At 38.7% G+C, this 16,406-nt stretch overlaps 1 protein-coding gene across 4 annotated transcripts in view; it reads left to right on the top strand.

Annotated features, from left to right (window-relative positions):
- DROSHA (drosha ribonuclease III) overlaps positions 1-16,406 on the top strand; it is a 138,352-nt gene that overhangs the window by 64,488 nt on the left and 57,458 nt on the right. For 3 of the 4 annotated variants that reach the window (XR_007514375.1, XM_049861672.1, XM_049861673.1), the window contains exons 16-18: positions 1,566-1,690; positions 3,530-3,629; positions 5,047-5,154. Coding sequence is in view for 3 of the 4 variants with exons in the window: in XM_049861672.1 (XP_049717629.1) it covers positions 1,566-1,690; positions 3,530-3,629; positions 5,047-5,154 (333 nt within the window). In the remaining variant the exon portion in view is untranslated. The remainder of the gene's footprint in view (positions 1-1,565; positions 1,691-3,529; positions 3,630-5,046; positions 5,155-16,406) is intronic. The other variant, XM_049861674.1, reaches the window with a different exon arrangement.

The following is a 16,406-nucleotide window of genomic DNA, read 5'->3' as shown; positions in this document are numbered from 1 at the left end:
TGCTTTGATTCACAAAATAACAAACAATTCTTAGAGTTAAATAATGTTTTACTACTTTCGAGGGGCCTTGAAATAATTTTACATTAGGTTACCAGTGACCAAAATCCTCTCCAGTTACTAATTTTGAAAGCAAAAGCGAACTTTTCAATATACTGGTGAAACTTTGATTGTTAAATGGCATTGAAATATTCTTCAAAAACTTTAGTTTGAGTTGTGTTTTATCCTCTTCTGCACATGGCTGATGGGGGCTATAGTTGTAGGTAGGGTGACCAGCTAGTTTCCAGTTGCTGGGGACTTGCTGGTTTTAGTAGTGAAACCTCACTGTACCAGGCCAGTCAGGTCACCATCCAGACTGTAGTTGTTGGACGTTGCTGGGCTTCTGTGTGGGTCAATTCTGCAGCTTTAGGTTCTAAAGTTGCTGAGCCAGTGACCCCACCGTCTGCTGCTAAAAATCGAGTCTCTGTTCAGGGACTGCCTGAGGGTTGAGTACAAGCAAGGAGGCTGCTAAAGCATGATGTTGTTGTGTGCTGTCAAGCCGACTCCAACTCCTAAAACCTATAAAAAAACCTGGTGCCGTCGAGTTGATTCTGACTCATAGCGACCCAAAAGACAGAGCAGAACTGCCCCATAGGGTTTCCAAGGAGTGAGTGTCGGATTCATACTGCGAACCTTTTGGTTAGCAGCCGTAGCTCTTAACTGCTGCACCACCAGGGCTATGTACTGTTGTCACGTGATTTTACTACCTTTTTGCAAAGTTAAGCTTTCCAGATGAAAGGTATTTCATCACGGTCCCTTGCATTTGTATAACTGTGAAAGGATCCAGCCATTCACTTCTTCCTTTATTAGACTTGAAGAAATAAATCTATGAGACTCTTTATTAAAATACAAAAATGTCCTACACAGACATAGAGAAACTGAATTACAGCAAAACCTGAGCTGGTGTAAGGCAGAAATCTGTCAGAGAATGAAAACTACTATTTTCCACCAATAGAGATCAGTAGAAAAGTGGTAAGCTACACCCTGTTAAAGGTGGAAAACTTTTGAGACCTGGAAAAACAAGGCAGTCCCATCTCACAGGTTTCACTGTATTTGGCCTTTGTACTGCCACAGCTTCTAATTACAAGATGTAGAACTAATGGACTACAGAAGGTACACTTTGAAATAATGGGAAAAAATAATTATATAAAGGAATCTGTGCATCCTGAGTAGAAGTAAGGCGTTCATTTGGAAGGTGAGATGAAAGCAGAATAAGCCAGCATGTTTTCCCCATGATGTGGAACACTTCCCCCGTACCTTTGGAGAGGTTAAGGAAAAGTTATATCTGACTAGGTGTCCTTTTAAAAGTTTAATTTTTAAAGGTTTCTATGTGGGTTGCAAAAAAGGACAAAATCATTGTTCATTATGCCAACTGGCACAGATTCATTTACAGGGATGACATTATAATTTTTATATAGTGTAGCTGCCATGATTAAAGGGTTCTAAATGACATTTTCTTCTCTACTTAGGTTAAAGCCAATGCTTAAAGGCTTCTCACGGGAATAAATGACTTTGATTTTTCTCTCTAGAAACCAAGCTCTGTCCGCATTGATCAACTGGATCGTGAACAGTTCAACCCCGACGTGATTACTTTTCCAATAATCGTTCACTTTGGGATACGCCCTGCACAGTTGAGTTATGCAGGAGACCCACAGTAAGATATTTCTTGGTGTTTGTCTTAGCCACTTTCACCTTCTACTAACAGCTGAATTAGCAGAGGAATACCCTTTCGTGAATGGTTTTTTTCTTAAAACTTAAGACATGAAATGAGCCACGTTTCCAAATGAAACAAGTTTTGGTAGCTCCTAAAGAATTATTTTTCTACATATTTGACTGTAATAGATTATTATTCTACAGATTATTGCTGACAATTTTGGCCAACATGAATCCGTATATTTTTAGTGTTTAAGGAATTTTTTTTTATATGTCACTATTATACTAATTACTGTTGTTATTATTTATATTTTCAGTGCCCTCTAGCGGAAAGGAGCACCATTTTAGTTCCTAGCACTGTTGAATTTATGCAGAGCTCAATTTTGTGGGCATCTTAGCAAGAGCTTAAGATCATGTGCAAAGTCAGATGTTGTGTTGGAAAGAAAAGCCACGACTTCTCACTCTTAGAATTGATATTGTTACTTTATACATTTGGGCTTTTCCACCTGGCAAGGTGGTGTTTTTGGGACTGAAAATAGCACCATTATTCTCTTCAGGGTTGTTTGAACTTCCTACTTTGGTAAACAAGCAAACAAGAAAACCCAATAGTTTCTTGACAATATTTTTAAAAAGGAGTCATAGTGGGAGAAAAGGGCATGGGAGATTTTCAATTCATAAATACAATTCTGGCTGACATATATTAGAAGAGGCTAAAGGGTTTTGTTCTTTTTTTCCCCCCTTTGGATAAAAGTATGAAGCAATGAACCAGGCACTGTGTAAGTACTTCTTTCTTTCCTCCGTTCTCTTAAAAATTGTTATCAAAAAGGAGAGGCCCAGCTAAGGCTGAGAAAGGAGCTGTTTCAGTAGGACAGAAAATCTTTTGAAAACCCCTTCTTGTCAGCACATTGTTAGTAGAATGTGATGAGGCTCTCGTGGACTCTCAGATGGCAGGACTGAATTAGTAAAGGGCCACATATGCTCTTCATGCCCGGGACAGCTTGACTGTATCCTTTAGATTGATCCAGGGCTGTCACGTATTTGGCTGCAGTGCATATGCTGATTTTTGTCATGGTGAATGCAGATTGGTGTACACCGTTTGTCTTTTCCTCCCTCCAGTATAGCTTGGGTATTGGCATAAATGGGGTTCTCTATTCTAACATTCCAACTTCCGCTACAGGCAGTTCAGAGACTGACACAAACCAGAAAACCGAACATGTTGCCATCCAGTAAATTCTGATTTGTAGCGACCCTATAGGACAGGGCAGAACTGCCCCATAAGGTTTCCTAGGCTGTAGTCTTTCCAGAAGCAGACTGCCACATCTTTCTCCCGTGGAGTGGCTGGTAGGTTCAAACCACTGACCTTTTGGTTAGCAGCCGAACACTTAACCGCTGTGCCCCCAGGGCTCCTTAGAGACCGACCGTGTCCTTATTAAGTTAGCAGTTTTTTTCTTTCAACAAACATCGGAAAGTACACATTTAAATAAAAGTTGTCGCTTTCAAAGTGATAACGATGAGAAAAGATGCATGTTTCCATTAGTTAAAATGGCTTGGTGTGTTTTCTCCGGAATTCTTTCTAGAGCAATAGATTCGTTGTGTAAGTTACACCTCACGTTCAACCAAAATAAGTAATAATCAACTTAATCATCAGGTTCCCGATGACTTAGTCAGCCAGCCACTCACCCCACAAAGTCACATCCTTCCTTAGAATGAAGGTTTGCTGTCATTACAGATCTTCAAAATAATGTCATTATAATCAGGCAGGTCTGTTGCAACAACTGGTTTTATTGCACTGTAGATCCACTTTCTCATTTCTAAGTTGGCTGGCTGTCCTTTTTCTTAGGTACCAGAAGTTGTGGAAGAGTTACGTAAAGCTTCGACACCTCCTGGCAAATAGTCCCAAAGTTAAACAAACTGACAAACAGAAGCTGGCCCAGAGGGAGGTAGGTATTGAGACATTCCTCAATGATTAGTGGTGATACCCTTTAGGTTTATTTCGAGAGTGGTGCATTAGCGCTACACTTCTAGAATTAGGTGGAAAAAACTTTAAAAAAGATCATGCTTTATTCCCCATGCCCATTATTACACTACTCTGCCCCCCTTCCCCCATTTTGTAGTTTCTAAGGGAACATTATTTCCTACTAAAGTGGCCAGTTTTTTATTGGATTACTACCGAAGGGAATTAAATGTATCTTTTATAGAAATGGAATAAAATTCAGTAACTTGCCAAACCAGACTTTTTATCATTAATTAAACTGCACATAACATCACATTGGGTCTTACTCATGTTTCTCAGTCTTAAAATTATAAAAGATTGCCTTCCATGTCTGTCAGTTTAGTAGGGTGAGCTTATGTCGTAAGGTTTTATATCCCAAATTCCATATTTCTTTGTTAGTGAAGAGTGTTATCCATTCCCGAATTACTTAGGTTTTAGTTTTCATTTTAAGAATAAATGTTTTGAATGTCAAAATAGATTTTTGCTCAATTAAGTTTTACTCTGCTGTGGAGGTATTAAGAGCAAGATTTTGAAGCTGGGGAAAAGTATTTGCATTCTAGCTTTGTCACTTACTGTGACTTGAGCCAGTCAGCCTCTACATCTAAGAGGGAAAAAGGTGGTTGTATGGGCTTCTGAAATACTCCATTTAACGTCCTTAGCATGGAGATGGACTGTAGCGGGAACTCAGTAGATGGTGGAGGTTATTGTGTCGGTGGTCGCGGTTGCCGGTATTCTTATGAATCCTCACTAATAAAAAGACATAGGAGATTTTTGCTGAATTGCGTACGTGCAAATATAAAATTATCTTTTTAATCAATTGTTTAAAGGACAGTAAAAAGGAAGAGTTTAATTCCTGATGGTGTCTCACAGGAGTTTTGCATTATTGTCTTTTTAACAAGATGTACCCCTGCTGCAAGGGTTTTTATAAGGGGTTTGCAAATTAGAAGCCAATTTTTAAATTTTGTGGGGTGCAGGTGAATTTACTTACCGTCTTTCTTAGATGTAAATACCTAACATGAGACTTGATATAAATATAATTTTTATGTGCGGATTGGTGCCCAAACACCATGTTTTGTGTTTTTTTTTATTAAAGCAGTGAAAGGGCTTGTTGGAACACATGAGAATGGTAGATTGGGTTTAGGTTTTTTTAATCTAGGTACTAGGAAGGGACTGGCATATACTCAAGGCTTCGAGCATCTTGACCTTCATTTTAAATAAAATATTGTAAGTATGCATGAAGAAGTTTGAGTTCCTGAGTATAAGGGTGATATTGAATGAATCCAACTTATGTTCTAATGTCTCATGTTCGGTTTAATACTGCCTTACAACTCGTGGATTACTCATCATGATGAGTTCTTTTCCAGGAAGCACTCCAAAAAATACGGCAGAAGAATACAATGAGGAGAGAAGTAACAGTGGAGCTAAGTAGCCAAGGATTCTGGAAAACTGGCATCCGTTCTGATGTCTGTCAGGTGATGACATGTCTGAGAACACAATTATGCCCATACACCTCTTCCTTAAAAAAGCATCTGGCACTCAAACTGCAAATTCTGACGGGTTCCTTCTGTTGAACATACTACCTTGAGGCTAAATGGAATAGCATCCCCAAATTGTTTCCTCTTTTTTGGGTTTTGTTTTTGTTGGTTTTGGAACTCTTTGGTTTGGTTTTGTGTGTGAGTAATGGGGTGGTGCGTGGGGAAGCTCACTTAGTAATGCTAAATTCAGTCTCTTCACTTCGGGTGAAAACAAGTCTATCTTTCAGATGTGCTGCATATTTGGAGCATACGGATAAGGGCTTATGCAAAAGAGGTAATTAACCAGCTATACAGGCAGACTCCTTAAAGCAGTGTGTACAAACTTTCCAAATTGATGACTAAAACTTATATTGCAGAGTACTGAAGAGATTATTGAACAGATCTCTATAAATTTCATATTTGAGCCAGATGACAATATTTTTCCTTGGGTGAACCCAGTAGAGATGACTTACTAATAAGGATCTTGTTTTCTCTATGAATGAGATTTATATAGATTTGAGGTCCCTAAAAACCAGCATATCCTTTGGCTCTTCACTTGAATCTTTTGTCACTATTGATATTAGTTGCACTTCTTGGGAGTGAGTAAACAGAAATGAGTAGATCGGCTAGGACAGGTAATGCCATTTGCCATGTTGAGCCTTTGGAAGAGTACTTCCAAGATCTACCTATCTGCTTTGATGGTGCTATATGTTGTAATAATAAGTTCAAGTCACTTGTAGATGTTCCTTTCATCGTGATGAATTTTTTTTTTTGTATCAATGTTGGTGTTTAATTAAAAAGTGGAATTTGATCCTGTAATTAAAGGCATTACTACATGATTCACTTTACTATGCAATATCAAAAGCAAAACATTTTTGCTTAAGATGAGCTGCTATTGATTATTGCTAAATAGTTTGAACATAATGACCTACAGTGGTAGCCAGTTACATCCACCAAACTCTGTTTAATTTTGCCAAATGACCAGTATTTTTTTACTGTAAGTACTTTGAGATGTGGATATTTTACTTTGGTTGATTGTCTCTCAGGGCCAATTGAAGCCACATCACCCAGTGTTTCTGTTTGGTGGTATTTCTCCACAACTAACATAACGCCACCTTAAGGGTAGACATCATAAGACATCATAAGAGCAGAACGTTAGAGAATCTGCACACAATCGGTGGTCTCAGGGGTAAGGCAGAGTTGATTGTTTAAAAGATCATAAAATTGGGGTGCCTTAAGACCTGGAAGGGGCCTTAGAAATCTTCTAGGTCACAGGTTTTTACACTTGGGCTTTTAGTTAACTTTGAAGGACTTTTTTTTTTTTTTTAAACAAAACTCTTATGGAACCCTAATATGTAAAAGAGATTAAAAAAAAAAAAAAAAAAAGAGAAAAATACAGGTATCCCCCAAACCAAAAGGGAAGAAGACACTTGGCATTTCTCAAGCTCCAATAACTGAAGAAAAAATTCAAGCCTCGAGTTGCAATTTTGGAGGATTCTTTGGGCAAAATATTGGATGACCCAGGAAGCATCAAAAGAAGATGGAAGGAATACACAGATTGTACCAGAAGGATTGGTTTCAGAAGGTAGCATATGATGAGGAACTGGTGGTATTGAAGGAAGCTCAAGCTGCACTGAAGGCACTGGTGAAAAACAAGGCTCTAGGAATCGATGGAATACCAATTGAGGTGCTTCAATAAATGGGTGCAGCACTAGGGGTACCCACTCCTCTGTGCCAAGAAAGTTGGAAGACAGCTACCTAGCCAACCGACTGGAAGAGATCCATACTTGTGTCCATTCCAGAGGAAAATGATCCAACAGAATGCAGAAATTAATGAACAATGTAAGTAATGTCACACACAAGTAAAATTTTGTTGGAGATAATTCAGAAATGGTTGCAGCAGTACATCGACAGAGAACTGCCAGAAATTCAAGCCATATTCACAAGAAGATGTGGAGGGAGGGATATCATTGCTGATGTCAGACGAATCTTGGCTGAGTGCAGAGAATATCAGAAAGATGTTTATCCGTGTTTTCTTGACCATGCAAAGACATTTGACTGTATGGGCCATAACAAATTTTGGATAACATTGCAAAGGATGGGAATTTCCGAACACTTAATTGTATTTGTGAGGAACCTGTACATAGACCAAGAGGCAGTCGTTTGAACAGAACAAGGGGGTACTGCATGGTTTAAAATCAGGAAAGGTGTGTGTCAGGGTTGTATTCTTTCACCATACTTTTTCCATCTGTGTGCTAAGCAGATAATCCAAGAAGATGGACTATATGAAGAACAGGGCATCAGGATTGGAGGAAGACTCATTAACAACCTGTGATAGATAACACAACCTTGCTTGTTGAAAGCGAAGAGTACATGAAGCACTGATGAAGATCAAAGACTACAACCTTCAGTATGCATTACACCTCAACTTAAAGAAAACAAAAATGCTCACAACTGGACCAATAAGCAGCATCATGATAAACAGAAAAGATCTAAGTTGTCAGGGATTTCATTGTACTTGGATCCACAGTCAACACCCATGGAAGCAGCAGTTAAGACGTATTGCACTGGGCAAATCTGCTTCAAAAGACCTCTTTAAAAAGCAAAGATGTCACTTTGAGGACTAAGGTGCGCCTGATCCAAGCCATGGTATTTTCAGTCATTTCATAATATACGCGGAAGCTGGACAATGAATAAGGAAGACTGAGGCAGAATTACTGCCTTTGAATTACGGTGTTGACGAAGAATATTGAATATACTCATGGACTGCCAAAAGAACAAATGAGTCTGTTTTGGAAGAAATACAACCAGAATGCTCCTTGGAAGTGAGGATGGCAAGACCTTGTCTCATGTATTTTGGACATATTATCAGGAGGGACCCTGGGGGAGGACACCAGGCTTGGTAATGTAGAGGGTAAATGAAAAAGAGGAAGACCCTCATCGAGATGGATTACACAGTGGCTGCAGCAGTGGGTTCAAACATAGCAACGATTGGGAGGATGGTGCAGGACTGGGCAGGTATCTCGTTCTGTTGTGCATAGGGTCACTGTGAGTCAGAACCGACTAGACGACACCTAATGAACAACAACAATGGTCCCGAACTTATGACGGTATTCTGTTCTGACAACTTTATGGTAAGTTGATTCTGATGGAAGTTGAAAACCTCTTTTTAAAATTTTTTTGTGGTTTTCATTATTACTACCTTTTATTATCAGTATCTTTGTAAATCTGATCTCTGAACACCTGGGAGTGAACATCTGAAAATGATAACATCAGCAAATTACATGCTGCAACAGTGTATGTAGTGCATATTACTAACAATAAGATGTACACACGCACACATACAAACAGTAGGTGTGGCTCTTCATAGCTTGAGTATGTCCTAAGTTGAGGACTGCCTGTATCTGGTTGACTGGCAGGGATGGACATCGAGGGAATATCCCTTTTTGCTTCATTTCTCTCCTACCACATGTGGCAGTCCCTCAGGCAGTGTTGGTCCATTAAGCACAATTCTTTTTTAAAGCATTGACCCCTTTTTCCTTTCTTTTGGTAGAGCAAAGTTTAGAAACTTGAACATTTAAAACAGAAAAGTGGGGCTCCCAAATATTTGCACATGCTCACTCTTCTGTCAAGGAGTCCTGGTGGCTCAGTGGTTAAAGTGCTTGGCTACTAACTGAAGGGTTGATGGTTCAAACCCACCAGCTGCTCCTTGGGAGAAGGATGTGGCAGCCTGCTTCTGTAAAGATTTACAGCCTTGGAAATTCTATGGGACAGTTCTACTCTGCCTATAGGATCATGATGAGTGAGAATCGACTGAATGGCAAAGGGTTTGGTTTTTGGTTTTACTTTTCTGTCTAGAAGATTTTTTTTCTACTTCCTGTTTGTCCTTCAAGACCCAGATTAGGTCCCTTTCTCTGAAAGTGTCTTATTTAGGGGGCTTGTACCATGAAGTTTAGTTATAGACTTCTATGGCACATACATCTACCGTTTTCTTGCCGTGTGTGTGTGTACTGCTTTGCTGAGTGAGGTGTTATACTGCAGTTTTTATGTTCCTGAGCTGCTTCTCTGTCTTACTCTGGCTCCTCAGCTAGATTAGCAGCAGCTTGGGAACTAGGTTATCTTGTCTCTCCGTGTATTATGGTCTGCATTCTGTTTTGAGGTTGGTAGCCAAAAGCACTCAGTCAATTCCCTTGACTCGATGGTGGAAAAAAATGGATCCTGACTTAAAAGCCTGCAAAGGTGAACACTTCATGATCTAATAATAGTTCCCCCCTTTGTGGAACGCTCACTCTTCCAGAGAGAACTGCCATCTGCTTAAAAGCCATGCTTCCATTCTCTGGTTCTCCTAATGGAAGTCTTTTTAAGGTTTCGGAAAATTACCCTCACATGTAAATGACTTGATGAAGAATGTCAGTTGCTGCCTGTGAGCTCATATGCTCAATGCAGAAGGAATTGCTATACAGTTTATTTAAAAAAAAAAAAAAAGTCTGCATGCAAATGAATGAGAATGTGAGCTAGCCAGCCACCTGAGAAGTCACTAGAAGCAGAAGCAAGAGAGATCCGAGTACAATGGCAAGGGGACCTATTAAAAAAAACCAAATGATTGCCACTGCCGCGTGCTTTGGTGAATAGTTCCTTACACAGCAGAACCAAATCATCCTGGAGGCATTCTGTAGCTCTCAGCCAGAGGTAGAGAAGCCTTGGTGGTGCAGTGGTTAAGCAGTTGGCTACTAATGGAAAGGTGGGCAGTTCACACCTACCCAGTGGCTCCGCGGGAGAAAAGACCTGGTGATCTGCCCTCATAAGGATTACAGCCCAGGAAACCGTATGGGGCAGTCCTACTCTGTCCCATGAGCTTGCTGTGATTTGGAATCAACAGCATACAACAATAGCAGCCTTAGGTGAATGAATAAAGTGTCTCTTTATCTATTTTGACATGTTAAATGTTATTTCATCAGTAAATATTCTTGGAGTTATGAATGTGAATTTTTGGTTATTTTTCTTAAGAATTTTATTAGTGTTGAGATGTGTATATGAAGCAAAATCGAAACCAAACCTGTTGCTGTCGAGTTGATTCCGACTTATATAGCAACCCTACAGGACAGAGTAGAACTGCCCTATGGGGTTTCCAAGGAACAGCTGGTGAATTCAAACTGCTGACCCTTTGGTTAGCAGCCAGGTGTGTAACCACTGTACCACCAGAACACTGTGTATGATATACATGTTTATAACGACACATACACAGATTTTTTTTTCCTATTGGTTTACTTGCACTGGGCTTAAATGATTGACATACAGAACCACCACCTTGAGAGAATTTGGAAATGCTACTCATCAAGCCATTGATACTGAGCAGAGGGTCAGCGAAAAAGAGGAAGACCCTCAATGAGATGGATTGACACAGTGGCTGCAACCATGGGTTGAAGTGTGGCAACTATTGTGAGGATGGCATAGAACCCAGCAGTGTTTTGTTCAGTTGTACATAGGGTTGCTGTGAGGCAGAACTGACTCAGTGGCACCTAACAACAACAACTCACCAAGTCATTACTTGGGAGCAACCTAGTTCAAATTTTAAACGTAAAAACCCTGAAGTCAGGTGAAAATGACTTAGAGGAGAATGCCAAGGATGAGTTAAGTTAGCAATGTTAACTGTCTTTGGGCTCAAAATGCATATTTTTTGCAATGAATATTTTTAATATGTTTATCTTACTCTTTTTCCAGAATGATTTTAAGGTAGTAATTCTTTTCAAAAATACAGGGTTAATTAAACAACGTGGCTATGCAAGTCATAGGCTGCACGAATCCATTACTTCCGCCAGTGTCAGTTGTTTGAACTTCCAGTGCTTTCTCTTGGGCTCTTATTGCATGTCAAAGGTCAGAAAGTCTTCCTTCTTGCTGATACGCCCTACAGAAAACCTTTGATAAATATATAACTTTCTCGACGGCAGCGGTTAGCGGGTTTTATAACTTTCTAGGTGCCTTTTAGCTACGAGTTTTTTATGCAACAGATGATATTTTATCCTCTTCCAGAAATTTTTTATGTTTTAAAATTCTCAGATATTTTACATGCCCTGCACAAAGGTTCTTAACAACCTATGTCCTTTTAATTATTGAGGTTCGCTTTGCATTTTAGACAAATGTATAGTCCATTGCACAGGTGACAACCCACAAGTTATAAATATTAAATTTATTGTTTACTTTGTCCTTAATGATTTTGATTATAAAGATTTTAATGATATTTAAAACAATTTTTAGCTGTTTTAGAGATACATAGGGTCTTTTTGTTTTTTTTATATAAATAATATTGGTCTGCAACTATAATTATATAATTTTTTATCCTAGAATAAATGTTTTCATTTGGTGTATATTCCTCAAATAAGATGGTAGGTGGCATATAATACATACAGCTTGTGGATGAAAACACTCAAAATAAATGAATTAGTACTTTTGGTAATGAAGAATAAGAACCTGATTGTCCAAGAAGCACCAGTTAAGTTATACACTGGATACTTTTAATAATCCTGAAGCCTATGAACAGATAGGCTCCAATTTAGTTTTAAAGGGAAAAAGGCTGGGCGCGTGTGTAAAATCCTTGGAGGTTTTTCTCTCTTGTTTGGTAGTTCGTTGATATAAAACCTACTGTTAGTTCGTGATAATTGCTAGTAGGTTGCTGGCAAAAGCCTTGTGATTCTAGCTGGCTGCAGCAGGAGATAAAACTGTTGTGATAAATCTTAAGGTGGAATTACCTAAATACCAGCAGCTCAGCCTTGAATTACATTTTCCCCAACCAGAGAAGTTGTCACTGGGTTCAGAAATTCTACCTCATGCCCCAACCAGCATTAAGAGGATTGAAAACCTAGGAGTGAATCCCATGACCTGTAACTATATGGAACTAAATGCAGACTGGTCACCATGTTTAGAGAGAAATTGTTGAAGAATTTTCCCTCTATTGTTGCTTGTTATTGTGAATTCTAGGGTGTTGTTGATCCTATCCACAACAGAATGAAACACTGCCTGGTCATGTGCCATCCTTAAAATCATTGCAGCCACTGTGTCAGTCCATCTCGCTGAGGATCTTCCTCTTTTCCACTGACCCCGTACTTTACCAGAATTCTGGGTAATATGGAAGAAAAAAGCAGGAATCAGAACCTGAATCTGAGGCTAAAAAGACAGTATTGTAAATCAGAAGAGGAAGAAAAGCAACTTGTTGCTACAGGATGTGTACTTTTAAGAATGGGGTTTTGCACACTAAAGTGTAATCGGCATCCTATGATATGCTGAGGAGGTGGTCCACGGAAATTAAACAGAATCATGAGAATGGATAAATGTGGTGCACAGAGATGTCAAAAAAGGTGAAAAGAATCTGCGCCATTATGGTCATATTACCAATTTGACGCTCATGCAAAATTGGGGGCCATCATATGGAGCCCTGGTGCGGCAGTGGTTAAGAGCTCGGCTGCTAATCCACCAGCCACTCCTCGGAAACCCTATGGGGCAGTTCTCCTCTGTCCTGTAGGGTTGCTAGGAGTCGGTAACAACTCAGCAGCAATGGGTTTGGTTGGTTGGTTTTTTTTTTTATAACGCCTTGAGAAAAAAAAAGAACGGCATGGGTACCTAGAGATGTGCTGTTGGTATTGAGAGGCAGAACCGAGTTGTGGTGGTTGGTATTTGTACTGACTAGACAGAGAGTTGTATTTAGACTAGTTAATGAATATTCTGTCTTCTAGAGTGACTATCTGGAATGTGATGGAAGGCTGCCATGTACTGTCAAACTTTGATATTCTCACTCAGTGACTTGTCAAAGGATAACTGAACAGTGAAAAGAAACATATTTAGGGATGAAGAGGTTTTGGACAACCAATTGAAGGAAGTATTTTTCAAGTTAGGAGCCTGGAGGCAAAGTGGTTAAGCACTCGGCTGCTGCCGGGAAGGTCGGCAGTTTGACCCCAGCAGCTGCTCTTTGGGAGAAGACATGGCAGTCTGTTTCCAGGAAGATTACAGCCTTGGAAACCCTACTGGGCAGTTCCTCTCTGTCTTACAGGGTCACTGTGAGTCAGAGTGGACTTATGGCAATGGGTATTTTCCAAGTTAGAACTAGAAAAGGAAGCTTCTGAGAGGCAAGTGGCTGACATAGTCACTAACAAAGGGATTATGATTTTTGGATCATTTGAGATACTTGATTTTTCTCTGTAGATGTAGCACTGCTTGTGAAAGCAGACAAGAAAAGTTTTGTTCATTAAAGGCCAACTGACTTGATTAAAGAACTATTAGTAGTATATTTTCATTATGAAAAATTTCAAACAGATACAAGAGTAGAGAGAAGTGTGATGAATTCGATATACCTATTACTCAGCTTCATCAGTTATCAACAGTGTTTCTATTGATACCTAGTTAATGTTTACCTTTTCCTGATTATCTATTAAATTTATTTCAATCTGTTTATTTAAATAGGGATCCAAATAAGATCCATACATTGTGATTATCTTTTAACTCTCTTTAATCTGTAGGTTCTCATTAATTTCTCCCTCTTTTTCCTTGCAAATTTTTGTTGTTATTGTTGAAGAACCTGGATCATTTGTTCTGTTGAGTTTTTATGATCTGGATTGTGCTGATTGCAACTTTATGATGTCGTTTAACATGGGCTTTTGCCCCTTGTATTTCCTATCAGTTGGTTGTTGTTGTTCTTGATAGGTACCGTGGAGTCTGTTCTAACTCACGGAGACTCTGTGTACAACAGAGTGAAACCCTGTGCAGTCCGGGGCCATCCTCACAATCGTTGCTGTGTTTGAGCCATTGTAGCAGCTACTGTGTCAGTCCATGTCTTTGAAGGTCTTCCTCTTTTTTTCTGACCCTTAACTTTACCAAGCATGATGTCTTTCTTCAAGGACTGATCCCTCCTGATAGCATGTCCTTAGTACATGAGATGAAGTCTCACCATCCTCGCTTCCAAGGAGCACTCTGACTGTATTTCTTCCAAGACAGACTTGTTCGTTCTTCTAGCAGTCCAAAGTATATTCAGTATTCTTTGCCAATACCATAATTCAAAGGCATCAGTTCTTCTTCAGTCTTCCTTATTCATTGTCCAGCTTTCGTGTATATGTGAGGTGATTGAAAATACCATGGCTTGGGTCAGGCTCACCCTAGTCCTCAAAGCGACATCTTTGCTTTTTAACACTTTAAAGAGGTCTTTTGCAAAAGATTTGCCCAATGGAATACATTGATTTCTTGGCTACTGCTTCCATGGGCTTTGACTGTGGATCCAAGTAAAATGAAATCCTTGACATCTTCAATATAAATTGGTAGTTAGATCTAAAACTGAACTGTCCAATATGCTACCCCTGACCTTATGTGGCTATTTAAATTAAAGCTAAATGAAATTAGAAATTTAGGTCCTCAATCGCCCTGCCTTGATTTTTTTTTTTCCACTTAGCAATATATCAAGACTTCACTTTCTAGTAATAGAGATTATTTATATGTTTAGCCTCAGCTCTGTCAAATTGTTTTATTTTGCATAGTCACTATGTCATCTACTTTATTTGCCTTTTACTCCTTTATTTCTTTTTATATTTAGGAATGCTTATATTTTTGTTCTAATGGTTATGTTAATAGTATGATGACATGTCTTTCTTCCCTTGCCATATTTCCCCTCCCCTTTTTCTTCCCCCCTAACATGTGCATCTCCTTGTCAGCTCTTGAACATAGTGAGTATCTGCTGCTTCTTGTGCTCCTCCTTCTCACTGGGCATCTGATTTGAAGTAATATCCTTTTACTGTAAGTTAATATCTACAAGACAATAGTAAGCTCATCCTGCTCTCCGTATATTTTCCATTTCCCTCACATTTTCTGAGGGTCGTACTGTATCTGTGTTAGACTATTTAGCCATTTCACATAATACTGACTACCTGTGGTTATCTATAGGCAAATTTGTGTATGAAGGAAGTAATCATCAGCTCTTATGTCAATCTCTCTTCCTGTTTTTTTTTTTTGGTTCTCTGAAACTCATTTTCTAAGATGGGAATAATAGTCCGTGAGTTTCTGCATCTTCTTAACACTGTCTGTGGCCTTTATATTTAAAGATCAGTTTGGCTAGACATAAAATCTACAAGTCATATTCTCTTTCCTTTACTATCTGAAGTATGTTGTAATTGTCTTCTGGCATAAAGCATTGCTGTTGAAAGTGTGATGACTATCTCAGTTTTCTAAGTGACATGGTCCTTTAGCCTGTGTATCCAAAGGACTTTTTCCTTTCTTTAAAGAACCAATAGTTTAACTAGAATATGTCTCAGCTTTTTTGGATGAAAATTTTCAAATATGTTGTATCCGCTTTCATTATACACTTACAAATTGTCTTTTATCTCGGACGTTTTCTTGAGTTACACACTTTATTATTCTGTTCCATTGTTTAGGTTTTCTTCTTTATTATATATATCTTGTATCTTCCTTGCTTTTGTATATAATTTTATCTTGAATCCTTCTTATCTTTTTTATTTTTCTCTTAAAATACTTCTCTCTTCCATTTTTTTTTATTTCTCAAAGGCACTATTTGTAGGATTAATTTGCTTTTGTGTTCTAGTTTAGTCTCCATTTCTAAAGTGGTAAATTCCCTTTTAGTCTAATTTTTTTCCTGAGAATTGTTGTCTCTTTAAATTTTCATTTCCCCCAGTAATCTCTTATGAGTTTAAATCATTACTGTTTGTAGTTTTCTTTTACAGATGTTGCTATTTTCTTAATTTCTTTTAGCTCGTTTCAGAGTATTAGGTTACAGTTTTTGCATGTATTGTTGACATGTCTCTGACATGTTTTTATCATTAGTAGGGATGTTATTCTACTCCTTTTTCTTATAAAAACTTTGGATTTGATCATGATCTTTTAATGTTGCTCTTTACATTAAATAAGTTCAAGTAAGTGAAATATTTTCCTGTTCTTTTAGGAAGGAAGTGTGAGCCAGGTTAACTTTTCGTGATTTTGGAGCTCTTCCTTCAGTTTTTAAAAAGTGATAAAATTATGACTTCATACTTTTTGAGGTCTGGCCTTTCTGCTTTCCTCTTCTTCTTTTATCTGGTCCTTCTCTTCCCTTTTCCGTTACTGTCCTTCTCCTGCTAAATGTGGGCTTTACTCTCAGCGTCTTCTCCTCACTGTGGGACTTTGGTTTTTAGTTTTGAGTGTTTATAGGGCCAGGCTTCTCCAGAACTGTTAGACTGTCCTTTCTG

The sequence above is a fragment of the Elephas maximus genome, chromosome 2, assembly GCF_024166365.1.
Source record: "Elephas maximus indicus isolate mEleMax1 chromosome 2, mEleMax1 primary haplotype, whole genome shotgun sequence".
Lineage (NCBI taxonomy): Eukaryota > Metazoa > Chordata > Mammalia > Proboscidea > Elephantidae > Elephas > Elephas maximus.
This window is presented reverse-complemented; position numbering and strand designations above follow the sequence as displayed.